Genomic DNA, 27,069 nt, shown 5'->3' on the forward strand with positions numbered 1-27,069 from the left:
CTTTCAACTTTTCCATCCCATCAAAACTTTCCTACACATAAACTTTCAACTTTTTCATCACATTATTTCAATTTCAGTGTGAAGTAAACACACCCAATATTTGAGAGGAAGTACTTCAACACAAAGGAAGAAGACTCTAGAACAAAGGCCCAGGGTGGGTCCAAAGTCCAAGCGGCACACCACCGGTGAGGAAGTAGCGAGAGGCGGCAATGGCAACACCGCTTGTTGAAGATTCGTGCAAGCCAATCCGCCCAACCAGATGCCCTACCCGGCGGCCTCTCTCTCCTCTCCCCCATAAATCTCTCTCTCCCACGGCCTCCACCCATCGCCTCCCACCCGTCTCGCCGCTCCATCTCCAAGCCCGAATCCCCAAAACCCTAGCCCACCCCCTGCCGCCATGGCCGCCTCCCCCACCGGCTCCTCCTCCTCGGCCCCCGCCGCCGCGGCGGCGGCGGCGATGGCGGCGGCGGTGGCGGCCGAGGCCACCGACGGGCCGACCCTCAGCGTCGTCTCGAAGCGGCTCCGCGCGCTGCGGAAGAAGCACAACCGGATCCTCCAGATGGAGGAGTCGCTCGCCGGCGGGAGGAAGCTCAACAAGGAGCAGGAGGAGGTGCTCCGATCCAAGCCCGCCGTCGTCGCGCTCATCGACGAGCTCGAGCGGATGCGCGCCCCTCTCGCCGCCGCCCTCGCCGAGGAGCTCTCCTCCCGCCCCGCCCCCTCCTCCTCCGCCGCGCCGCCGCCCCCCGCATCCTCCTCCGCCGCAGGCGCCGCGGATTCGTCCGTCGTCGAGGATCTCCTCGCGCTCATCTACTTCGGCACCCTCTTCGACCTCAAGCCGCAGACCGAGTTCGTCGCCACCATGGTCGCGCGCGCGCAGGAGCGGGACTGCTGCATCACCTACGACTACGTCACGGAGGACGCCGCCGACCTGCTGCACCAGTCCGATCTCGACAAGGTGTCTGCTCTGGCCGCCCTCGCCGCCTCGCGCCCTGCCGCGGCGGTGGGCGTCTCGCACCGCGACGCGCTCCAGTCCTGCGCGCAGCACGCCCGCCTCTGGCTTCGCCGTGCCGATGAGCCAATCCACCCCGAATCCAGCATCACTTGTAAGTATAGGGGTTTTGTTTATAATGTTGTTTGATTTTAGCTGCTGATTGGATGATTTATATATATCCGTGATGCTTTATTTGGTTACAGATGCAGCGGTTAGGGCGAAGTTGGACAAGATCATGGCTTCAGACTACTACACAGCGCAACCGGAGATGCCGGAGATGGGGGCTGTGGTCGATTTGTCGGCTGCTGTGCAGGAGAGCATGGTTGTGTCACCAGAGGCGCCGGCTGTGGAAGAGAGCCAGGCTGAGGGACACAAGGTGAAAAAAATATTTGTTCTTTTCTTGCCAATTAACTTTACTTGGCGTGGCCCAATGATTGTTGTCCTGCTAACTTTATCATGCTGTGGATTGATGATGGATTTGATGCAGTACAATATGTTATTATTGCTGCTGCTTGTACTATTATATCTGGTCTGATTTTGTTGTCTAGTGCTATTATTATGATCAACTGTGGATAATTACTTCATTTGGGGGTAGAGATTGTAAGGCAGATCCAAATTGTGTTTATCAAAAGCTTGAAGTTAGATAACTTGCATATGGTTTATTTGATGACAAATGACAGTTAGTGCCTGTGTGTGAGAATTATGCTGGAAAAGGTTCATGTATCCCATTTAACTTGCCACTCTTTGTTTGTACTACACCATGATATTTGTATTATTCTGGGTCTGATGTCACATATATCTGAAGTAAAAAGCATGAGTATTCCACTATATAGGTGCCAATGATTTTGCCGCTGTTGGAAATTGATATGTTTAACAATAGTGTATCTCTAATTGATTATTTTGTAGTAGACAAATATACTACTATGTTTCTCTTGCCTGCTATCATTTTGAAAGCATGATATAAGATGCCGAGGGTTCAAAATTACAACTTCCATGAACTTTTTATGCTTAAGATTTTTTTATACGGTCCTTAAAAGATCTATTTTTTCTGTACATTTTCTTCTTTTTCGACCAGTTAAGCCTCATGGATGGATTTGATCTGCAAAATATTCTCCTTTTCAATTTGTGTAACTTAAGTTTTATATGCTTTGTCTGCAATAATATACTCCTTATATATTGTTATGCTGAAGTATTGCTTCTCTGATGCCTTAATGGCTTAATGCATATATTTTCTAGTTTTAGACGTACTCAGTTTTTATTTTACTGCTTTTTGACTCTGAATATATTATCTATTGTACAGCCATGCATCCTTGACAAGCATTTTTTACCAATTTGCTTGGTGCCTGCAATTTGCATCTTAAACTTTGAGTTGCCTACTTAATCTTTTATAGGTTTATTATAAAATCATTATAAGGTGATGTAATTCAATATGGATATGTTTATAATTGTTTTCATTTGCTCTCAGTCATGTGCAACTAGGTTTACAGTCTACTGATCTAGTTCGCATGAATATCCTGTTCTGATGGATATTATGAACACACCAAATTGCATCTGTGTCTATATGATGTATTCAGATCAATTTAATTTACTACATAGGATTGCTGATTGCTTTCTGTATGACCCAGTTTTCCATGCTGAACATGTGCCCATTATTAGCTAGTGCTGCTTTCCCATTTACATATTGTTCTGTCTAGAGCTCTTGTTTCGTCATATCTGAAGTCACCATCAACAAATAAAGACTAGAACTTATCGCAGACAACAGTCATACCATATTAGATTTATCTTATTGTGATAGTTCTGGAGTTCTGCTATGAATTTTAGGTAGATTTCTTATGAGCACATGTTCAATGTTCATTGCTGAAAAATGCTTAGATAATATTGAACCACTGTGCAAATTTATTATAGCAACTACCATTATGGAGTTCATTTTGTCCAAAGAAAATACTATTAACTCCCTTCCGGCAGTATACAGGCATGCCAACTCCTTTAATGGGTGTCTGTCATACATGTTTTCATTCTTCGAGTTGATAACACCTAAGTGAAGCAATTAGAGAAAAGGTAGTGCATTTATAAAATGGAAAAAAAATGCTTTGCACCTAAAAGTTGTGTGTATCATTGTCATTCCTATTTGTAGGAATAGAACACAAGCTGAAAGTAAGGACTATGGTTCAGGCATAACCCTCCTTTTTTTATTCTAATGAGGTAGGTTGGATAACCTTGTTGCATGTCAAATATCAGATGTACCCTTTATATGCTTATTTCCCCATTCACGCTTGTTGGATTGTTGATAAATTTTGTATGATTGAGCCTTGAAGTGTGATTGAGTTTTAAAGATATTTTATTTTATTATTTGACATTATTCATTTGAGTAAACACCTAATCAGCTCCCTTCTGGCTATATAAGTGCTACTCCCTCCGTTTCATATTATAAGACTTTCTAGCATTGCCCACATTCATATATATGTTAATATCTGTAATCATTTGTCACTCTGTAGTATGTAATATCGAACAACTTATAGAATTCTATTTTGAGCTTTAAAGTGCCAATCTTGTCCATGTTTGTGCATGATAATTTTTTTTGTGAATGAACATGGCAAACTGAAGCTCTGTTCTTTATGGATGATTGAACAGATTATAGACAATCGTCCATAGGGATGGATTAACCAAAAGATTAGCTTAGAACTAGTTATCTAAGCAATGTTGATGTAGAAAGTTTTTCGAGAGATTGTGTTTTGAGAACTGTGGTACTCATAATCCATATTCCATAATGCATGACATAACTTGATTGTCTTTTTAAATTAGGAACAGCAATAACAAATGGAGGTCTAGAGAAGGATAAAGATTAGATTATTTTGACGACTACAGACTTTGTACATGCGATTTGTCGATGTTGCTAGTTAATATCAGTTCGTAGGAAGCAACAAAATGAAGGATATATTTTCATCATTGCTAAGACTTTGCTTTATTATTTCTTACATTATTAATGCTTATTCATCGATATCCTTTTAGTATGACCAAAGTTGTGCCTTTAATGGGCACTTAACCCAAAACTGTCTGGCTAGCCATATGTGTGGATATTTTTTTTACTGTGCCTGTGTAATATAGTACTGTTGAAATTGCTGGCATATTGAGCTCATTATATATTATTATTTGTAGTATTTGCTAGAAGAGTCTGATAAAAGTTTGTGATGTTTGCAACATCTTCGGCATTCTAAAGCCAAATCTTTTGGTTTACGTGTGTATAGACTGAGCAATATTTAGATAGAACACACTATATTGTGAGGTTAGAATTGTGTCCATTATCGATTGTGATGGATTTTGTGTGGGCATAATTGCTCCAAATTGTCATTATCTTATTTTGAATCTAGTGCACTGTAGAGGCATTTCTACAAGAGAGATTTTTTGTAGTTTGGATGTGATTTGACTTAGGAAACTTGAAGGTCTATTATCCTGTGGGCAAATGTTGTGATCAATTTGTTTTGTTGGCGTAGTTTGTTTGTTGCCTAGTCAGTTCTTTTGAGGCACGGGCTATATCTTGTTTACTGATATCTTATATTTTGTTTGTTGACAGGATGAGAAGGAGGCTTCGGAGGCTACAGAAATCTACAACGATAATCAGCCTAATGTAGCTGATGCTCAGAATGTGGTATTTACCAATGATTTGTTGATATTTCTATATGCAATATGTTTCCTCATACTGACTAACTACATAACTTCAGGAGGATGAAGCCCCGGTGAATACTTCTGAAGAGTTCTCAGCAGCAGAGGTGGAGCAGGAGAAGTTTGAAGCAGATGTGGAGGAACAAAAGAGGAATGCAGATCAACAGTTCACTTCTCGACGGCCTTACCAGAACCAGCGCGGTGGTGGTGGTCGTGGTGGTGGCAGGAGGGGTTACCAGAATGGAGGTCGTGGTGGACGTGGGGGGCGAGGAATGGGCGGTGGCGGGTACCAGAATGGTCGTGGTGGTGGCGGCGGCGGTGGCTACCAGAATGGCCGTGGTGGGGGTGAGGGTGGTGGGTACTACTATAATGAGCCTGGTTACTACCAGCAGAGGGGGTACAGCAACAGAGGCAGGGGTGGTCGCTCTGGTGGTGGCAGCTCTTATTACAACAATCAAGGTGGAGGTTCGCAGGGAGGTGGCCACGCCCATCCTGGGAGGGTTGAGCTGGGCGCAAACGCTTAGCTTCCTAACTATTTTGCTTGGAGGAGTGAGTGTTACGCGAGGAGAGGACATAATCTGTGGGAGCCATTTTGTTATTATAGAACTAACTTAGCCCTTTATTATGTCAACATTTGCCCCCCTCTGTGAGTTCTTTTGTCACTCCAATGACTTTCATATGGATGGTTGGTTGATAATGCGGAATACTTTGGGGAAGTAGTTTAAGGTCATATTCGTTCTCCTTAATTCCATTTCTTGTGTTTATGTGTGGTGGTTGTTTTACTTCTCCTCATTTTCTGCTTAATGAGATTTATCATGCATCTACTGTCTACATATCACAACAACATGATACACATAATTGGTGCTGCTCTTTTTTTTTTTCTTCATGAGTTGGCTTCATAGATGCTGCTAAATCGTGCCAACTCAACTCCCAAGTTTCCCGTCCGTTACTGTACCATATTTTTTTGTGAGGATTGTTTTATTAGCTGTTGTTCTATGACGACCCTGCAAATGTCACCAGGTGCGACCGTGTGTTGTTTACCTGAGCAATCCGAGCCGAGAGCTGCGGTTATGTGCTCTATGTGCAACATTTTTGTTTATGTTTTTTGTCTTATGTTTGTCTCTTGCATACCTAACCCAGTCTGTTTTAATTTGTTTATGCATGCATTCAGCTCAAGGAAATGTTCTGGTCGGACTTAATCAGACAGCTGACCTATAGTTTCTTGTGTTATGAGAAGACCTAGAGTTTCTGCTGAGCGAATAGACATGGACAATGCCACATCTTAACACTCCACCTAAATTACTTGACCATTTCTTAACCACCATTCCACCTAACATTTCTGTCTACCAAAAAAAAAAAACACACATGTAATCCTGTTTATCACGCTGACTTTAGCAAACCGGACAGGTTGATTAGTGTCTGTGTGTGTGAGAGAGAGAGTGTCGAATGGCATGGTAATTAGCCGGGCACTTGCTTTCGGAAGGAGCGAAATCATGGGTACTAATCATGGCCCCGGTGCACGTCGCTTCATGCCTTAATCATGACCCTGCATGTTAGCTATCTCCTCCCAAAACCTTTGACCATTGCCTTTCTTCTAATTAGCACTTGTTTAATTTGCTTAATCTGCTCAAAGCGGAAAGGAATTTGTTGTACTCACCTTTCTAGCTTGCACAGTTCCTCCGTCCTTTCGCGCCGATTCCATCATTAGCTCTCACTGCCCTGTTTAATAAGTGGTCCTCTCTTACTTGCAGGATGGGAAATTTTTTTTCAATTATACGGCGGAACACACAATATTATACATGCTAAAAGGACATAAGTTGACGGTACATCTCTTATCCACTTAGGGCATCATCTTTTTGATTATGTTTATGTTTATCAGCCAAAATTTAAATTTTTAACCTTAAATTTGAAAGTGATTTTAGGGTTTTTTCATTAAAGTTTATTTTTCAGTTTTTAGTTTTCGATCGCTAAGAATATATATATATATATATATATATATATATATATATATATATATATATATAAGTTTTATTCATAAATTATTTTTCGTTTCCAAAATGTCGTTTCGCTTATTCTACAAATAGGCAAAACAATGTGGCTGTAAACTTCGATTGAAAGTTCACTTCGTTGTGTGTAATATTTGTGATAATTAGGATTTATAAAATTAGCCCTAATGGATGGGTCATTTTCCTACGATTCGACACCACACTAGTGCTTTTCCGGCGTTCCTAAATTCTAAGCTTGATTAAGGTTCATTAATTGCATCAGCTACCATGCTTGTGGTGGAGATTGCAAGAGAGAAATTTTGGTTTCTCGAGTCACCTCACTCCTACTACTCCTATAGTATGGGTTACGGCGAGATGTTGGGAGTTGGATATGTGTCATGTCATATGAATTGATCACGAACAAAACATTGTGCACACGCACGTCTGGTCACTTGGTCAGAAGACGTGTCCACATTTCAATTGTGTCTTGATCGCAACAAACAAACAAACGGTAGTAGCTAGCTTAGCTATATCTGAGGGATTGGGACGCATTACTAGCGATGCAATTAAGCGGGTAGCTCACACAGCAGCTCATTTTTCATCCATTCATTTTGTAGTGGGTGTGTTGTTGAGAGGTGGGAAGGAAAAATTATATAGGTAAAACAAGTTAATCTATTAGCACATGTTTAATTGAGTATTAGCTATTTTAAATTTTAAAAATAATTAATATGGTTTCTAAAGTAATTTTTTTTCTCTTTTTTCAATAAAAAACGTACCATTTAACAGTTCGGAAAGTGTGCGCATGAAAAATGATATATTTCTTCTCGCTTTGTTGTAGGAACAAAACAAATACGGCTTAAGCTCTACGCGCATCCGTCTTCAGGTAGCGCTAGGGATGCCAGTGGAGTAGACAATCAGTTTTTTTCCCTGATTATTATAATTCTAGTTCATTTTTGCTTCTAAAATGTTTAGGATATAAAATATTTAAATGGGTCTTTGTACGAGCAATAGTATTGCCCACTTGTATATTTTTAAATAACCGAATAAATTCTTAACTTTTTTCGAAGAAACCACAGACACTTGCATGCCTGAAGCCCTGAATGCCGGCTCGAGGTCGTTTTGTACCCTTTGTGCTGGAATCCACACGGCATCAGCTAGATCGACCCCAGCTGCGCGGCATGATGAACAACAAACAGATCAGGGAACAACACACAGAAAAGCTAAATTAAGCATGCACAAACCGCAGGCTAATCGATCAGCTGACTAGCTACATACTCCCTCCTCATCGTTTGGCATATTCATATGCTTATCAGCCAAAATTTAAATTTTCAACGTTAAATTTGGAGCTGATTTTAGGGTTTTTTCATTGAAGTTTATTTTTCAGCCTTTGCTTTTAGATCGCTAAGAACACATATATAAAAATTTTATTCACAAATTAATTTTCGTTTGCAAATATTCAAAAAATATGCCAAACGTTGAGGCTGGATATGTTGTAGTACAATAAATGTTTATATCTAGTACGATCGTACAAGATCGATTTATTTTGAGACGTAGCGAGTATATACGATACGAGGCCAAATTCTGCATTTGAGCCAAAGGCACCTAGCTATAGCTATACACGCCTACACCGGGAGACCAACTCAATGGACCGACGCAATGCAAGAGGCAGCAGCAACTCGACACTTCGACAGCAACAGAAAGGAATGGGAGAAAAAGAAGTTGAATAAAAAAGAACAGTTCGAGCTAGAAATGGTTGTAGCTAGTTGGAGATCGAGACAGCAAAGGTATCAGGTATTTTATAGTAATCCTGCCTCTTGGTAGAGCTGTCCCTCGTACTAGGAAGCTACGCATCCTTTCATCCGCATCAAAACTTCAGATTCGTACAGGGAAATTAAAGTGTTTTCTCAAGGATACCATCTCGTTTATATAAACATGTTAGCTAAATAGTTACATTTTTAAAAGGAAACTTAATAAGATATATTAATATGAGATAAACACCTACAAGCCTTTAAAAGAAAAAGAATATAACTGTAAATTTACGTTAACTAGTTTCGGTTTAATTTGTTCCTTCGCTGCAACTTGTTCATATACTACTAGTATGCATCATCATGCAGTAGGAGTATGCATGATATATTGGTCCCTTTCTTTCTTCATTTCTCATCTCTACTACTCACTGATCCCATCTCTCGACACGACGTAGCCCTGAAGCAAAGCTCCCTCCCTCACTGGTCGTCACTGCCTCCCTCTTTCTACCCCCTGCTTTGATCGATCGACCATGCATGGCAAAGCATCATGCGTGCACACTGATGCTTCTTACCGATCAAATTAAGTTTTTTTTTTTACTCAGATCAGCTCATATCATTCATCAAAAAACTATATTTGATTGATTCCTGTCTCATTTTTTTCTTCTCTCTTTCTCTGTCGATTTGATCTCATTGCAATTGCGTAGTAGACCACTTCAAGACATCGACCTCTTCTTCTCCCTCCTCTCTTCCTCCCGCCCGTCTCTCTCCATCATTTGATTCACACTATATATATATATATTTTGCGGCTTAATTTCCCTTGTTTCTTTATGCTTCTTGTTCATCCAAGCTAAGCTGAGCTGAGCTGAGATGGGCGAGAGATGTAGAAGTAGATAGAATTAAGCTAGCTAGAGAGGTAGATATATAGCTGTGGTGAGGAAGTTTCCAGAAGGTTCTAGAAGATCGCCATGGGCAACACGTGCTGCGTCGCTCCGGCTACCACCGATGAGGTGGGCGCGCCGCCGCGAGATCATCATCACGCGGCCAAGAAGTCGCCGGCGCCGTCGGCGACGACGACGACGGCGACGAGGCAGAGGCATGGCCAAGAACCCAAGCCCAAGCCCAAGCCCAGGGCGAGGGCGAAGCCCAACCCGTACGACTGGGCGCCGCCGCGGGTGCTGCCGGCGAGGGGCGGCGCCGCCGCGTCCGCGGTGCGCGTGCTGGAGGGCGTGGTGCCGCACCACCCGCGGCTGCGCGTCACGGACAAGTACCAGCTCGGCCGCGAGCTGGGGCGCGGCGAGTTCGGGGTGACGCACCTCGCCACGGACCGCGCGACGCGGGAGCGGCTGGCGTGCAAGTCCATCCCGAAGCGCCGCCTCCGCACCGCCGTGGACGTCGCCGACGTGCGGCGCGAGGTGGCCATCATGGCGTCGCTCCCGGACCACCCGGCGCTGGTGCGCCTCCGCGCCGCCTACGAGGACGCCGACGCGGTGCACCTGGTGATGGAGCTCTGCGACGGCGGCGAGCTGTTCGACCGGATCGTGGCGAGGGGCCGGTACACGGAGCGCGCCGCGGCCGCCGCGGCGCGGACGGTGGCGGAGGTGGTGCGCGCGTGCCACGCCCACGGCGTGATGCACCGCGACCTCAAGCCGGAGAACTTCCTCTACGCCGGCAAGGCCGAGGACGCGCAGCTCAAGGCCATCGATTTCGGCCTCTCCGTCTTCTTCCGACCTGGTCAGCTTCTTCCCTTCTTCTTCCTCTGCAATGCATGCACGCTTGAACAAAACTTTTTTTTTTTTTTTGCCTCTCTTCCCCATTTAATTTTTTTAGAACATATTCTCAAAAATTTTTAGTGGTAGTAGATATTCTCAAAAATCCCATTCAAATAATTTTTTTTAGAGATTTTCAGTACCTCAAAAAATCCCATAGCAAGAAATTTTGGAGATTTTCACTATATGAAAAATTGAACTGCAAATAAATTTGGAGCTTTTCACAATAATTTTTCACAACCTCAAAGATTGTAATGTAAATAAATTGGGAGCTTTTTCAAAATATCAAAGATGAAATTGCAAAAAAAAAAAGATATTTTTTCCTTCACAATGTCAAAAGATCTAATTGCATGAAAACAGAGATTTTCCAGAAATGCTCAAACTAGTTTTGCAGTTGTTTTTTTGGGTTGCACGTGGATTCTTTGAGAATTATAATACTATAAGCACAGTTGGGAATAGTTAATTAGTCCCCTGCTACAACTTTTCAAAAGATCCCTTCTGTTATAAAAGGTGAAATTTTATCCCATTTCTTAAACACGTTATCTTTTCACGGGTGCCAAATCATAAAGCACAAAACACCCCCAAATGATCAATGGGTAGGTAGGAGTACATATAAAACCTCAGTAGAGCCTTTTATGTTTTTATATATAAAAAACATATCTTTAAGAGAAATTTTATGGTACTTAAAAGAGGTGCTCTCTCCAATCATTTGCACTTGACGTTGGAAGAACCAATCGTAATTCTGTTAACGTCAAATATAAATGAACCGCGAGGGAGGGAGAATCAAATTTTGCAGAGAGAGATACCGAAAATACGATGCCTCATAAAAAACCGCAAAATCACTCATATTAAAAAAGAATCATAAACATCAATAAGAACACATTATTTCTAACAAAATGTGAACCCATAGTTGGTCGGCTAGCCAACCCAAATTTGACCCCCTCCCTTAGTAAATTTGGTGTGCAGTGAAAATAGAACAGGTCGGCGTTTCGGTGCCCTCTTGCGCCTGAATTTCACTTTCACCGGTGGAAGAAATTAAGAACAGTCTGCATTTGAAATGGCAGCTGATCGTGACGGTGAGCCGAAAAACCGAGCCAATTCTGCCCGAAATTTTCAGAGAAAAAGTCTGTGGATGCTGGGTCATCAGATGATGCTACTCCTCTCTGCAGACACGCATCACGCCGTCCCCTGTGTTTAGCTTACTCGGTCAGTGAGTTCGTCAACCTACCACAAAGCTGAATTTCTTTTTTAATTAACGATAGTAGAAAAGAATATAAAAGTATAACCTGAATATTTTTATTTTGAAAAAAAATGGATTGGAAAACCATGTGTTTATATCTAGACCGAATATACGCAGCCACGAAAAACAGTGATTAAAAAAGAGAACAAAATCACCACCACCACACGCCGAGTTTTTTTTTTTTTCATAGTTGCGTCCAGACTGTTAAGAGGTCGTGGTCGGCAGCAGATTGCTGTCAAGATCTTAATTAAGATAAGCAAGATCGGTGTCAAGGATCTTACGATAATAGACGACTCGCTCTTGTTGAGTCCTCAGGGGAGAAAAAAACTGTCACTCTTGTTCTTAATTATTGTTCCTCTTTGATGTTGCATGGCCGAATAGATTGAGCTGGACAGATCATTTCAGAATACAGTCAGCTCGTACCGTTATTGCTTGGAATGTAAGAATGGTGGTAAAACATATGAATAGCAAATAAGCAGAGTTTTAATATAAATACATTTGCATAACAAAGGATCCGTATAATAAAAGAAGTACAAGAATTGGATCAGAGAGACGGGGGTTGTTTTAACCTTACTCCAAAATATTAATGCATTGAGCAGTCCAAAGGAATTTCATGAGATTTTTAGATCTCCAATCCTTTCCTCAAATAAATGGAAAGATTTGAATTCTACAAAACTCCTTGACAAGTCCTTTGTTATAAACAGAGGCTCTCTATTTTGCACATTCATGTTCAAGCAAAAAAAAAAAGACATTTTGCACATTGACATGATCTTTCAAACATAATATTGACCATCACTTTGCATCATAATATATACAGTGATAAAATTCCAGTGTATTTTGCTTATCCATCTTGAACGTTTAAAATGGATTTTTATTTATACCTTAAAAGTCTAAATGCATATCTAAAGCATCAAAATATGGGGTTAAGTATACATTTGTGGATAAATTTGTACTAACCACAGTACAATATTTGTGACGAGATAGAGCCTAGTGAGAGTGTGAGACTGAGATGGGCCGGCCTACATGCAGTCTGTGCAGATAGGCCCAGTAGATTTCATACGGCCCATGTTTCAAATCCAGCCTTTTCTTCAACCTCACCAAAAAAACTAGTTATACATTTGTTGTCAAAGATGTAATTATAGGCTTATAGCACAATTGTGTTGTAACTATATTATAATTTAGTATCATGTAACTTGTAAGTAACTTTTAAAAATCAATAGGCGACATGTTATTTCCATGAAATGGAGGTAATGGAACCGAATTCCCTTACATGCGTGTGCAATGTGATTTTTTCTTATCTACCTTGCATGAATTTTAAAGCAAAATCGAATGGTTCAAAAGTATGTGAAAGTTACGTACAAATTACATTATAGTTACATGTGTGATTACACATATTTACATTTGTTAAATTTTTATGAGAAAATTTGCTGATAAATATACAAAAAAAAAGAGAAAAAAAGAACTGACTTGGCAAGTGAAAGGAAACAGGGGAGAGGTTCAGGGAGATCGTGGGGAGCCCGTACTACATGGCGCCGGAGGTGCTCCGGCGAGACTACGGCCCGGAGGTGGACATCTGGTCCGCCGGCGTCATCCTCTACATCCTCCTGTGCGGCGTCCCGCCGTTCTGGGCCGAGACGGAGCAGGGCGTGGCGCGCGCCATCCTCCGCGGCGCCGCCGACTTCGACCGGGAGCCATGGCCGCGCATCTCCCGCGCCGCCAAGTCCCTCGTCCGCCAGATGCTCGACGTGGACCCGCGCCGCCGCCCCACGGCGCAGCAGGTGCTCGACCACCCCTGGCTCCACCACGCCGCCCGCGCCCCCAACGTCCCCCTCGGCGACGTCGTCCGCGCCCGCCTCAAGCAGTTCTCCCTCATGAACCGCCTCAAGAAGAAGGCCATGCGGGTACGTGGCGTGCGTGCTCTGCTCTTGATGTCGTCTCCGGCGACGGCGAGCCCGTTTCTGTGTCTGACCGCCCAGCGATGCACGCAGGTGATCGCGGAACACCTGTCGGTAGAGGAGGTGGAGGTGATCAAGGACATGTTCGCGCTCATGGACACCGACAACAACGGCAGGGTCACGCTCCAGGAGCTCAAGGACGGCCTCACCAAGGTCGGCTCCAAGCTCGCCGAGCCCGAGATGGAGCTTCTCATGGAGGCCGTAAGCTTCTTTACCCTTCTTCAAGATAGCAATGGCGGCAATGGCGAGTTCTTGATTTTGCATTGGCAGGCGGATGTGGATGGCAATGGGTACCTGGACTACGGCGAGTTCGTGGCGGTGACCATCCACCTGCAGCGCCTCTCCAACGACAACCACCTCCGCACGGCCTTCCTCTTCTTCGACAAGGACGGCAGCGGCTACATCGACCGCGCCGAGCTCGCGGACGCCCTCGCCGACGACTCCGGCCACGCCGACGACGCCGTGCTCGACCACATCCTTAGAGAAGTCGACACCGACAAGGTAAACACACACGCTTCCCTTCCACTACTCCATTTGCAACAAAAATGTTCTTCAATTCAGCTCTATCTCTTTTGAAGCCTAGCCAGATAGTTTGAACTCCACTCAGAATTAGAGTGAAATTAGTTGAAGCGCTTTTACAAAATGAACTGGAGAAATGTAACTGGGTTTAACCTCCTCCACAACTCCACTTCAAACTCGGCTCTCAGAGTTAAATTTAGGCATTAGAGCTCTCCCAAATAAACTCTGAAACTGATCAATCTCTGAATTTGCACGCAGGATGGGCGGATCAGCTACGAGGAGTTCGTGGCGATGATGAAATCCGGGACGGATTGGAGGAAGGCGTCGCGGCAATACTCGAGGGAGCGGTTCAAGACGCTCAGCAACAGCCTCATCAAGGACGGCTCGCTCACCATGGCGCGCTAGCTAGCTCGACGAATTCAGTCGATTCAGGCTTGAGAATTCATTGAGAAGATGAGGTCGATGCAATGCTCGAATTTTTTTTTTGATGCATACTTCATTCGAATTTGAATTTGGGTTTTCCATTTCGTCCAATTTTTCTTTTGTACAATCTACTGTAGATCGATCGGTCGTCTATCTGAACCTTCTTTGTGTAGGATGTGTTAGTGAACGCTGGGATTGTTTCAGCATTCGTTGTACGTGTTTGAAATTGCGTCGGGTGTAATTATGTGGTAACGGTGGTAATCAAGCAAATTTACAGCAAATTCATTGTGATGATCTATACTAATATGCATATGAAACATCAGGTTATTCACACAAAATCTCTTGTCAGCTTTTCTCGTCGGCGGTAGGGAGGACACGCTCTTTTCATGGCGCCGCCGAAATAATCTCCTCGTTGGACAGTTTCACTATAATATCACGCTGCACATAGCTTTTTTTTTTTTAACGACCACACAAGACAGTGCGAAGTTTCATATTCATCGTAGGAGGATACAGAGGGTAGTCCGGGTGATCCCCGGAAAAAAAAAAAAAAAAAACGGCGATGGACCCCCCTATATATTAAAAAAAAAGAAAATAGCGATTTTTGAAAAGGAAAAAAAGCGATCTAATCCTCTTCCTCCCGTCGTTCCCGAGTCCCGACTCGCGGCGCCCACAGGCCCACACGCGATCACGCGACGCGAGTCCTCCTCGGCCTTCGCCGCGATCTCATCTGATCACTCCACGTGAGACGTGACGCGACGCGATCAGCAGCCAGACAACCAATCACAGGGCAGGGCCACGGCGCCAACGGCCAGCCCACGCCGGCACGCGCGACCCAGCGGCCAGCACCCGCGCCCGGCGCCCCCACGGCCACGCCGCCACGCGCGAGTCCCGCACTCTGCCGCCTTGGCCGCTGCTGTGCTGCGTCTGGTTGGCACTACATTGGTGCTGACCTGCTGTGCGTGTGCCGCCGCGAGGAGCCGTCGTCGAGCTGATCAGCCGCCCGCGCCAACAAGGCAACAATTTTAGGTTTTCTATGTGTATACATTTTTCAATTTTTAGTTTTAAAATCTTATTAAACTCTTATGCATTGTGATATATCATGGTAATTTTTTTATAATTTGGTCTATTCTATTATCTATACTTGCATTGTATATATTAGTATCGTTAGATTTACTGTGTTTAGAAAAAAAAATTAGGTCGGACCACCCATATCCTAAATGCTAGATCCACCACTAATATTTATGCATTGCACGTAGCTTTGTTTTTGCTCGGCGTCCTGGTTCACCATGGCGGCGAGCTTCCATGCCACTCTCCTCCTCCTCTTCTTCCTCCTCTTGGCCGTGGCCGGGCGAGACCACCACCTGGTGGTGGAGAAGTACGGTGTCAGCATGAAAGGCGCCGACGGCGACGTGGTGCACCGTGCACCTGGCCGTGCACAAACACGACTACTCCTTCGCTGGCTTCGCCAACCGGAGCGGCCACTGGCACGTCTTCCCCGGTGATGAGGACGTCCTCCTCGACAACGCCAGGCGCCTCCCGTTCCGCAACACCTACCGCGACCTCATCAGCGGCCTCAAGAACGTCCCCGGCCTGCCGCTCGGGAGGGCGGCCTCGCTGCGCGCCATCGGGGCGCTGTCCTCCTACGACGCCGACGCCGCCGGCGAGGAGGCGATGAGGCGTGGCGTGGCGACACTGTCGATGGTGCTGACCCAAGCCCTGCGGCTGAGGCTAGTCGGGGAAACCGTGTCGAGCAGGTGGGAGAGCGGTGAGGCGCGCGTGGCGGCGGAGCACCTGCCGTACATCGAGCACTGGTACACCATGTCGTTCGAGGTCCTTCGGTGGAGGCGCACCGGGAGGTGGGACGGCCCGTTCACTGAGCTGCTGAGGAGGCGCGCCGGTGAGGCGCTCGCCGTGGTCCGCGTGATCGCGAACAAGAGCTTCGTGCAGCTGCTGCGGGCTCACAACCACGGCGCCTAATGCTAAATTACTCGGGCATCGCTAGCTGGCGCGTGAGCGTCGGCGGCGCTCGTTTTTTCGAGCTAAGTAGTTATACTAATCTATTAGTATATTAGATAATAACAATTTAGGATAATGATGGTAGTAGATAAGATTTTATTTTTTCTGTGAGATTTTTTTAACTAACAAATTAAAACGAAATCTACATGTGAAGTTACAGTTTCAAAATTTTAAACCCAGATTTGAAAACTTTCAACTCGAAATTTAAATTTTTTAAATCAAATTTGAAAACTTTCAACCTAGATTTGAAAACTTTTAACTCGGATTTAAAAACTTTCTACTCGGTTTTGAAAACTTTCAACTCGAGATTTAAAAACTTTCAACTCAAGATTGAAAACTTTCAACTCGGGATTGAAAACTTTCAAGTCGAGATTTGAAAATTTTTAAATTAAGATTTAAAAATTTTCAAGTCAAGAATTAAAAAATTTCAAAAAAAATTAAAAACACTTCCTGCTGGAAGATTAAAAAGTAATCAGGAAAAAACGCAAAAAAAAAGGAAAGCGAAAAAAAAAATCACGGAAAAAAAAGAAAGCGAAAAAAAAGGAAAACGGCGGTGGTTAGCGAAGAAAAAATTGCGCGCACGTGCCGCGTGGGCCGGGAGTGCACACTACCGGCGCGCGCGATTATTAGGATTCTCGAAATTACTCTGCTTGCTGCTTTGCTTTGCTTTATTGATCGTGGTGCGTGGCTGCGTTGCTGCATACCTGCTGTTTCTCTGAATAAACGTATCTCTAGTGTAGTAGTGTATCTGGTGCGGAGCTAGAATAAAATTGAGGAGTGTGTCACTTGTTTAATTTACTTTATGTTAGATCTTGTTTAAACTGGTACGGATGTTTAAGTTTGTATTGAGTGGGTGCACAAGTAATGAAAATATACGAGCTATAGGTTAAAAAAACCGGGTCACTCGACACCCCTTCGTATGCTCAAGTTCCGCCCTGACTGTACTAGTAGTAGTGTCTCAGCGTTCGGTTACTGACTTCGTGTGTGTTTCGTGTTTCCATTCCGAACAGAGGATATCTTAATTTTACGGGTTAATTGGATTCATGCCACGCGAATTGTGGCAAATCAAAAAAATACCACACCTATTTCGGAATCCGGGTGCATGCCACTACTATTTCGTCAAATTGGAACCATGCCACAATGTACACCCTGCGCGCGCTTTGCCACCGTTTTAGGGTACCGTATTTTTGTATGGACGTTTCTGCCCTCGTGTTCACGTGTGCTTAGACCAGCTCCGGTCCGGCTCGAACAGCCCGGTCGCCATTCGTTCCCCACACCGAAACCCTAGCTTCTTGGAGACGACGCAAGCGACGGCTCCGGCGCAATCGACGGCGGCGGAAGGCGGCGGAGCAGGGCAGCGGCGCAGGCTACGGCGACGGAGGGCGGCGTCGCAGGCAGCGGCGCAGGCTTCGGCGCCGGAGCAGGGCGGCGGCGCAGGCGAAGGCGGCGGAGCAGGCCGGCGGCGGAGGCTACGACGGCCGAAGGGGAGGACCTCCGCCGATGGGAGGATGAGTGCGCAGGGGCCTACGCCTGCATCCCCCACCGCGTTGGCAATGTATTTGGGCGAATCCCTTGTACGGGTTGCTTCCAAATCGTGAGCACCTTCCCCCATGAACTCTTTATGCAGATAAAACTGCGATTTGAGTTTCGATTTGAACTTTGTATGTGCGATTTGAGTTATTGTTTTGTCATTCGTTGGTAGGCATTGGTTTTCAGTCGATGTTAGGGTGCAACCCTATGCGACAGTAGATGCTGATGGTAGGAAAATCATCAGTAAAGGAGGCACTAGCATTGGGTAATCGATTCAGAGAGTTTTTCGTTTGATTTCCTAATGGAAAGTTTGAGGGTTGAGTTTAAGTGGGGCTCGAACCAGTCTCCCTCAGTGTGGTATTTTAACAAAAATTTGGGTGAGGATGTTAGGCTCATAGGGGACACTGATTTGCCAGATATTTTCGAGATGTATGCAACCGAGGCCAGTTTCCACCTACTTGTAGCAGTTCTTGAGGAAAGCATGGATGTTGCTTCTGTGTGTTGTGTGCATGAGCCCATTGCTATCATCCCACCTGAGAACCGTTCCCACAATGATGGTTCTGGACAAGCTGCTACTAATGATGGTTCTGCACAGCCTACAACAGTGGAAGCAGATGTTAGAGAGCCTAGCATGTTTGATAATGAGGAAGAATATGTTGGTGTTAATGATGAGCAGTTGTATCTGCCTCCAAAACCTACTCAGCCACCTGACACCTCTGGCCAATCCTCTCAGCCTGCTGCCACAGGGTTTGGTGGCCAATCCTCTCAGCCTGCTGCCATAGGGGTTGGTGGTCAATCCTCTCAAACTGCTGCCACAGGGGTTGAAGCTCCTGAGGTAGAAGTCACTGATGAAGACCCTCAGGTTGTTAGAGTGTTGCATGATCCAGAGAATCCAAATATAGTGAAGAATGCTCTATTCCCTGACATGATATCTTTTAGAAAAGCAGTTAGGCATTATGCAATTAAGAAAGGTTTTGAGTTTGCTGATTTGAAGACAGATAAAACAAGATTCATTGCAACCTGTCGCGCTGAAGGCTGTCCATGGAGAATACGTGCTTCCTTAATCCATGATAAGAAAACAATTAAGGTATAAATGTATTATTTTAGTTAATTTATTTTTTCATCTCCTGAAAGTAGTGTTAGTTTTAGTAACTTTTTATCACCATGTCATGTCATGCAGATTACAGTTCTTCCCTTTGAACACAAATGTGCATCTACCAAACTAAGAGAGGGCAAGATGGCTACACAGGGCTGGGTTGCTGATAGGCTTGGTGATTGGTTGAAGAACAATCCAAAGAAGCGTGCTAAGGATGCAAGGGGGAAGCTGCAAGAACAGTATGAGATCAAGTTGAAGTATTCAAAGGCATGGTCAGGTATGAAGTTAGCACTAGAACAGATACATGGTAAATATGAGGAAAGTTTTCAGTTGCTTTTCAACTGGAAGGCTGAAATTGAGAGGAAGTGTCTAGGTAGTATAGTTGAAATTGAATTGGAGAAGTTAGGAAATAAAATGTGCTTCAAGCGTTTGTTTGTAGCTCTAAAACCATGTATAGATGGCTTTTTGCAAGGGTGTAGGCCATATGTGGGTGTAGACTCAACTAAGTTGACTGGAAAATACACTGGACAGTTAGCTTCAGCCACCTCTATAGATGGTCACAACTGGCTGTTTTATGTATCATATGCAATTTTTGATTTGGAAACTGATGACAACTGGTTGTGGTTTATGAAACAATTGAATAGAGCTATTGGTTGTCCTGAAGGGTTAGTTATCTCAACCGATGCATGCAAGGGGTTAGAAAAGGTTGTTAGTGCTGCATTTAGTGATCCTGTTGAGCATAGAGAATGCATTAAGCACCTCTATGCTAACTTCCTAAAGAAGTACCATGGTTCTGTTATCACTGAGCATTTGTATCTAGCTGCTAGGAGCTACACCGAGGAGGGTTTCAAGTACCATATGCAGCAAATATATGCAGTGAAACCAGATGCAATAGAGTTTCTTGAGCAACATCATTCAAGAATTTGGTACAGATGTGGCTTTGGAGAAAGCAGCAAATGTGACTATCTGACAAATAATGTTTCTGAGAGCTTTAATGCTCAGATCAGAAATCTGAAAGGACTGCTTCCTCATGAACTTGTTGACAGCATACGAGAGTTAATAATGGAGAAGATGGCCACTAGAAGAGATGTTGGCAAGAAAATGGATGATGGAATCATTCCAGGTGTTATGAAGCAGCTTAATGATGCCACATCTCTTCTTAAAGTGGTGAAGATTGCCAGAAGTGATGATGGGTTTGCAGAGGTCACACTTGTGGATACTGACAACAAGACTAGAAGGCATATTGTTGACCTAGACAACCAAAAATGCTCCTGTAGGGCTTGGCAAATAACAGGGAAGCCATGCAGGCATGCATTGGCCTGGATATGCAGCAATGGAGGAAGGATACAAGATTTTGTGAGCCCATATTATAGTGTGCACATGTTCAGGACAGCTTATGTAGGCAAAGTACCACCTATGACTGACAGGACACAGTGGCCAGTAGTTGATTTGGGCTTCAAGGTGCATGTCCCTAAGCAGAAGAGAGGTGCTGGGAGGCCTAGAGTACAGAGAATAAGGGGATTTCTGAAGCCTGGAAGAAAGAGAGTGAAATGCAAGAGATGTAAAAGATTTGGACATTTTGAGAAAACATGCAAGCTGGCTGAACCTGCAGATGCAGATGATATGAGCAGCCACTGCACCCCCCAAAAAGAGTATATTGCTGTCATTGTGCTTCCATTCTTAATTAGTCTTTGTGCAAGCAGTTTGTGTTCTTTAACTCCAACTTGATAAAAAAAAACCCAACTTGATAATTATTGTTAGTTACACTCCTGATGTATTGTGCTATGTTGTAGTCATTAAGATTCAGGCTTGTATGCTTGCCATATGGTCTAAAAATTCTCACTTTTTTGTAGGAAGAGACAAGTGTGCAGACAAGGAAATGATCCAGGAGTGTCAACAAGTGAAGCAAGCTGCTCTGCACCAAAGAAGAAAAAAACACCTAGGAAAAAAAGACACCAAAAAAGGAGAAGACTCCCCAGAAGAGGAAAGACCTAACATCCTCAAGTGCACCACCAACTAGAGTAGTTAGGAGCCTATCTACCTATCTTCGACTGTAATGCCAGCTGTCTCCTCTCTAAGTATTTTGCTAATTGCCAATGGCTGTGATGAACTTGTAATGCACGTGTGCCTGTGAACTTGTAGTAACCTATTTGCAGTGACAATGTAGCCTGCCTCATGTCTTACGTATTTTGCTAGTAAGGCTGCTATGAACCAGTAATGTTGCTCATGTATGTCTGTACTGTTGTATGCATATGTTAAGCCTGAAAACTGAAATTATTGATGCACAGAAATGTCCCCCCGGTGGTTTTTAACTCCGATTTTATCCGATATGGCAGCTGACTCAGCGCGGGACACACGTGGATCCCACATGTCAGCCTCTTATTCCCCTTACCTCTCCACCTCTCTTCCTTTCTCTCTCCTCTTCTTTTCTCTCTCTGGCAATGCAGCCGGCGGGTGGGGAGGAGGGATGCCGGTGGGGGAGGTGGGAGTCCGGCGGCAAGGCAGCGCGGCGACGAGGCGGGAGAAGGAGGGCCTCCCCCCACACCGCCGCCGCCGCCGCCAGAGAGAGCAATGGCGACGCTGCGTCGGGAGAAGACGAGCGACGGCAGAGACCCAAATTTTCCCTACTTGACCATCTCCTCCAATCTAGCAATCCCCATCGGCGGACGGCGGTTGCTGCGGTGCTGCCTGCAGGAGGTAGCGCGCCGCGCGCGGGAGGGCAGGCAGAGGGGAGTAAGGGCGCGGCCAAGCTCCCGGCCTCCGGGGCGCAGAGCTGCCGCTGCGTCATCCGCTCCGGGCAGCGGCGCAGCGTGGCCAACCGCCGGGGCCCAGGGGCTTAGGCGAGCGGCCGGGCACGCGCATGAGCGTAGCGCAGGCAGAGCAGAAGCAGGGGCAGGCATGGCAGAGGGCACAGCAGCCAGTGCAGCCGTGCAGCGCCGAGCAGCAACAGCAAGCAAGCCAAGTAGCCAAGCTTCCATCACTCCATCAAATTCTACATATGTGAAATTGTGAACTAATAGCTATGTATCTTATCAGCCTGAAATAATGGACTATAATTCGATGTTTGCTTCAAAGAAGCTACATCCACACCTTTATTTCTGTGCACTCCGTGTGCCCCGCTTCCCTCATGGCGGCGACGGCAGCCCGCATTTGCAGACCGGGCATGACGCCGTCGACGGCAACCATCTCGCGAACGAGCCACCGGAGCAGCTAAAACTTCCCCGCCGATGCAAGCGCCACGGCGAGCACGTTGTACTGCCGGGTGGTCCGCCGCGCGCGCAGCGACAGGAGGAGGCGGAACACATCGAGTCGTCGACCGCCTGGTCCACGAATCCCGCGGAGGCGAGGTGCTCGATGACGACAGTGTAGGTGCAGGCATTCAGGAGCGCGCCTTCGCCGGACCATGGCGCGGAAGGCCTCCACGGCGACGGCATGGTCACCCGCGGCGGCGGGATCTGGCGCCCGCGCCGTCGGCGGCGGCGGTGGCGGCGGCATGGGGGAGGCTCTCCTGCTTCCGCGTCGTCGCCTCGTCGCGCGGCCGCTTCCACCGCCGTCTCCTTGCCGTCGGACTCCCGCCTCCCCCACCGGCCTCCTCCCACCCGTCGGCTGCGCTGCCAGTGCCCAGTGAGAGAAAAAAAGAGCAGAGAGGAAGAGAGGTGGAGAAGGGAGGGGAATGAGAGGCTGACATGCAGGACCCGTGTGGGTCCTACGCTGAGTCAGCTGCTATATCGGACAAACCGGAGTCAAAACCGTCGAGGGATCTATTTTACACTGGTTTTTATAAGTTGAGGGAGACGTTGTATCTGGTTTTGTGGTTCGAGGACGATTTTATAACTCGATGACAAGTTGAGAGACCTTCGGTGTACTTTTTCCTATAAGAGATGACCCAACGAGATTAGGGAGGCAAGATATACTTTATTTAAGGAGGAGCACGGTAAGTTTTCGTGTCTTCGGATCGGTCCGACACGACCCGAGTCTTATTGGATCGTGTTTGAGCTGATGGTGCAGCAAGTAGGTGGGCATGGCCCGGTCCACCGTGTAGGTCGGGTCGTGCCAACCCGACTGATTTCAGCCCGGGTCCGATCGTGCTCTGGCCGTGCCGGTGAAGCACCGAAGACTATCAACGAGAGCCTGGTGGGCCGTCACGGAGCGGCTTGAGGCTTCCCAGGCCATGCCCTGTGGATGGGCCGGAATTAACAAGTCCGGGATTAGGTGGGTGGCACTGATCAGAGCAAGCTCCGGCGACGGCGAGACGCCCGCCGCCGGCAAGCTACCTCCTGTTCACCGATCACCTCCGGCGCGCGTGATCTCATTCCTCGATGGCCCTGACTTGATTAATACTCCATCCGTTTCTAAATATTTAATTTTTTTAAATATGTTTGACCATTCGTCTTATTAAAAAAAAAGTAATTATTAATTCTTTTCTTATCATTTGATTCATTATTAAATATAATTATATGTATACATATAGCTTTACATATTTTATGAAAGTTTTTGAATCAAACATGTGCTAAAAAGTCAACGGTGTTAAATATTTAGAAACGGAGGGAGTAATTGGCGCACTGAGTTAAGAATATCGTCAGGAACATAAATTCTGTGCGCTAGAGGCTTTGCTGAGGTACACAGCGCTGCATTACTTTTTTTCGCCGGGCCTTACTCTGTTTTTGACCGTTCAATTGTATTCTCGATTTGTTAAGGCTCAGCATCTTTTGCTCAGCTTATAAGACGCTGCTAAAATTTAACTTTTATAAAATATGATTTTGATTTTTTTTTTGTCATCAAAGTTATTTTTTTACCATTAGTTTTTAAATCGTAATGTACACACACATATTATATATAAGTTTTGTCCGATTCATAAAGTTTTGTCCGATTCATAAGTTATGAATAATCAACATACGGTCGCCATTTATCTCTATTGTGTTCATTTGTTATTATGACGGGAAGATCTTGAACTAAATAGCCTGGAATATACGTATATGATGAAATGGACTTTTTATAACTAAAACAATATTATTATAAGCACACTAAAACTCACTGTACTCTGCATGTATATAAGTAGAAAAAAAAACAGGTGAAACAATTTCATAAAAATAATTCTCATAATTTCTTAATAATGTCACATTATCCAGCTAGCCACATGCACGCGCAGAGATGGAATCCAGCGGTGGTTCCTTTCATGGCACAACGTGACAAATACATGAAAGAAAGAAGCAAGGAGAATCATCTTTGATCTCTACGTGTCCATTACTCTCCGTAAAGGTGACAACGATGATACGAGAATTATCACGAGGCCCACTGCTGCACAAACACATGGCGATTGGCGCATTATTCGGGGAATGCGATGGTTAATAATTAAGGTTAAATAGTTAATACAGTCCTGAAGTATCGCTTCGGGTTTATTTTATTCCTTGAGATTTTAAATTGTCCAAACAAGTCCTCTAAATTAATCATTTAGGTTAATATAGTCCTTAAAAAAGTGTCACGTGAGCATGCCAAGTCATTCTCACATGCAGTGCTATGAATGAAATGACCATTATACCCTTATATACCATATAGAAAAGAAAGAAAATAAGAAGATAAATGGTTCACGCGTGTATGATCGTTTTAGAATGGTCACTTACGATTGCTGCAGCCAAGTACTGATCACGTAAATTTCTTTGTCAGCCACCCATTCTCAACAATGCTGACATGGGCTGGCCTGTTTTTTTATTTGTCTTTTCTTTTTTTTTTCTATATGGTATATAAGGGTAGAATGGTAATTTCATTCATACCGCTACATGTGAGGATGACTTGGCATGTTCACGTGGTATTTTTTTGTGAGTTCAAGTACTATATTAACCCAAATGATTAATTTGGAGGACTTGTTTGGACGATTTGAAACATTAAGAACTAAATTGAGCTCAAAGCGTAATTTTAGGGACGTATTGGCTATTCATCCAATAATTAACGTGCAGTGCTTATCGCTAATTGATTTTGCTTCATTTATTCGCATTTGTCCTAATCCTGCATATATAAAACCAACCCAAGTTTTAGCGAGATGTAGTTGGCCAGTTGCAATATCTCAAAAGAGTAGCTGACACTCTTTTCGGGATTAGTTAATTAACTGATTATTAGTAACAACTGACGACGAATCTGAACTGAGATTACTACAGTAGTTGTTTTTTTCTTTTCCTTTTGCGAGGTTGGGCAAGAGGGCGTAGATAAATTGCTGTATTGGCGCGAGCACATGCATGTCGCCGGCTGGGATATCGCAGGCAGGTTTTAATAAACCGGTTATTTATCTCGCGGTTATCAACGAACTGTAACATTTTAAATTTTCAAACCACGACATATCTCACGGTAAATATTGCGGGCTAGGATATCCCAGGCAGGTTTTAAAAAACCGGTTATTTATCTCGCGGTTATCAATGTACGGTAACATTTTTAATTTTTAAACAACGATATATCTCATGGTAATTGTACGATTTATACTGTAACTACGTAATTATCGTGGTAGCCGTTAAATTATGAGATGACGATCATCTTATTTTAAACGGTTTGGGAATCCTGATCGCAGCTACGGACCAAGCGGCGGATGCGCGTCGCGATGAGAACGAACACGCGGCGGCGGCACGTCAGTTTCTCTGGCTGCTTGCTATGCTCTACCTGACTCCACGCTAGCAGTAGTCGTAGCTTTCTTGGTGTTTTCTGCTGTACATTGCCCAGAGAAACCAACAGTTTGGCTGTCGTCAAAGCCTTGTTCTTTTCCGACGTCGTTTGCTTGTTTTATTTACAACCGCCTGTTTCTCTCTGCCGACTAGTAGTAGCTACGGTCGCCGAGAATGCTCGAGCTGTTCGAGCTTGTGTCATGTCTGGGAGCTCGTGAGATTATGAGAAAGCAACCAGCTCATAAGATTTATTTTTTAAAAATGATCTTTTTTTTTTAGCTTGTGAGTTCTACTTATTCTCTATATTTATAGCTATATATGTAATCTTAAAATAGTTTAAATGAGAGTCTGGATTATATCGGAAGTAAAAAAATTTAGAGAAAATTTAAATGAGAAAAAGTTTCGAAACATGTCTTAAGTTGTGTTCTAATTAAAATGGATTTGAGCTAAACTAATTCCTCGTTTATCACGAGCACAAACTGTTAAATAAGTATGCTTCATACTAAATATAAGTTTATCTAAAATATTTAATAAATTTATTTTTCAAGTTTACAATAGACAACACTTAAGTAATCATCTTCAAAAAATACTTAAGTAATAATGTGCTAGTAACTTATACCTTTTTAATTAGTACAGCTAACTAGCTAATGCTAACCGTTATATATAACGCACTTAGAGATTGAGATGGAACTGCATGCCTACCGATCGCCACGGGTGCATATATATCGTTTTGTGTGTGTCATCGCTTTCGCTTTGGCTTCTCCTTACAAACCGATATAATTTTCTGCGAGGAAAATCGATTTAATTCTCCCAATAATTGAGAAAGTACTCTAACCATCTGATCGCTATCAGATCGAGGATAAAGATCAGTATGTGTCAGCACAGCCAAAATTAAACGAGGACAGTGATGACTGATCCCTGCAATTATTCTTTTCTTTTCAATTTTCCTCTTCTTCTTTTATGGAATGGAACCAAACTCCAGCACACTGCGTGATGTGATTAATTTTGCCAGTTTGGCTTTACAGACAGCTGGTAAATGGTTTGGTCGCTGTTAGTTTTAGTTCATTGACGCTTTAACAGTAGTACTAAACAAAACTTTGATGTCAACTTGTGAAGTCTCTACTGGAAAGTTTTACTTCTACTTGACAAAAGCGTGACTTTTGACCTGATCTTTTGTTGACTTCCATGTAGATTACGCATGCGACCAAAAAATTGCAGGAGCAAAAGTCATATCAATATCAAGCTCATTAATTTAATCGTGCTAGTTTAGGCATTACTAAAAATATCTTTTTTGAAACATCAGTTACATATACAACAGCAGCATTGGTATATATTACTCCCCCAATTCTATAATATAAGGGATTTTGATTTTGAGTTTTCGTTTGCATTGTTTGACCACTCGTCTTATTTAAAAAATTTGTGCAATATAAAAAACGAAAAGTTGTGCTTAAAGTACTTTGGATAATAAAGTAAGACAAAAAAAATAATTCCAAATT

At 44.3% G+C, this 27,069-nt stretch overlaps 2 protein-coding genes and 1 pseudogene across 3 annotated transcripts; all 3 read left to right on the plus strand.

Moving 5' to 3' along the window:
• The first annotated feature begins 285 nt into the window (after positions 1-285).
• On the plus strand, positions 286-5,420 carry LOC127766155 (uncharacterized). Of its 2 annotated transcripts, none has more exons than XM_052291223.1 (4): positions 286-1,103; positions 1,195-1,367; positions 4,563-4,634; positions 4,711-5,420. In XM_052291223.1, the coding sequence occupies exons 1-4, from the start codon at positions 398-400 to the stop codon at positions 5,173-5,175; spliced, it is 1,416 nt and encodes a 471-aa protein (XP_052147183.1). In that variant the 5' UTR covers positions 286-397; the 3' UTR covers positions 5,176-5,420. The 2 variants fall into 2 exon arrangements, with proteins under 2 accessions (XP_052147183.1, XP_052147182.1); XM_052291222.1 differs by having other exon boundaries at positions 298-1,103; positions 4,563-4,637.
• A 3,402-nt stretch (positions 5,421-8,822) lies between these two features.
• LOC127766154 (calcium-dependent protein kinase 9) lies at positions 8,823-14,565 on the plus strand. Its single transcript, XM_052291221.1, has 5 exons — positions 8,823-10,112; positions 12,876-13,288; positions 13,376-13,543; positions 13,613-13,843; positions 14,120-14,565. Exons 1-5 carry the CDS (start codon positions 9,347-9,349, stop codon positions 14,264-14,266), a joined length of 1,725 nt encoding a protein of 574 aa, XP_052147181.1. The 5' UTR covers positions 8,823-9,346; the 3' UTR covers positions 14,267-14,565.
• Positions 14,566-15,570: 1,005 nt separating this feature from the next.
• LOC127766376 (uncharacterized) lies at positions 15,571-16,261 on the plus strand (annotated as a pseudogene).
• The last annotated feature ends 10,808 nt before the right edge of the window (positions 16,262-27,069 follow it).

The sequence above is a fragment of the Oryza glaberrima genome, chromosome 3, assembly GCF_000147395.1.
Source record: "Oryza glaberrima chromosome 3, OglaRS2, whole genome shotgun sequence".
Classification (NCBI taxonomy): Eukaryota; Viridiplantae; Streptophyta; class Magnoliopsida; order Poales; family Poaceae; genus Oryza; species Oryza glaberrima.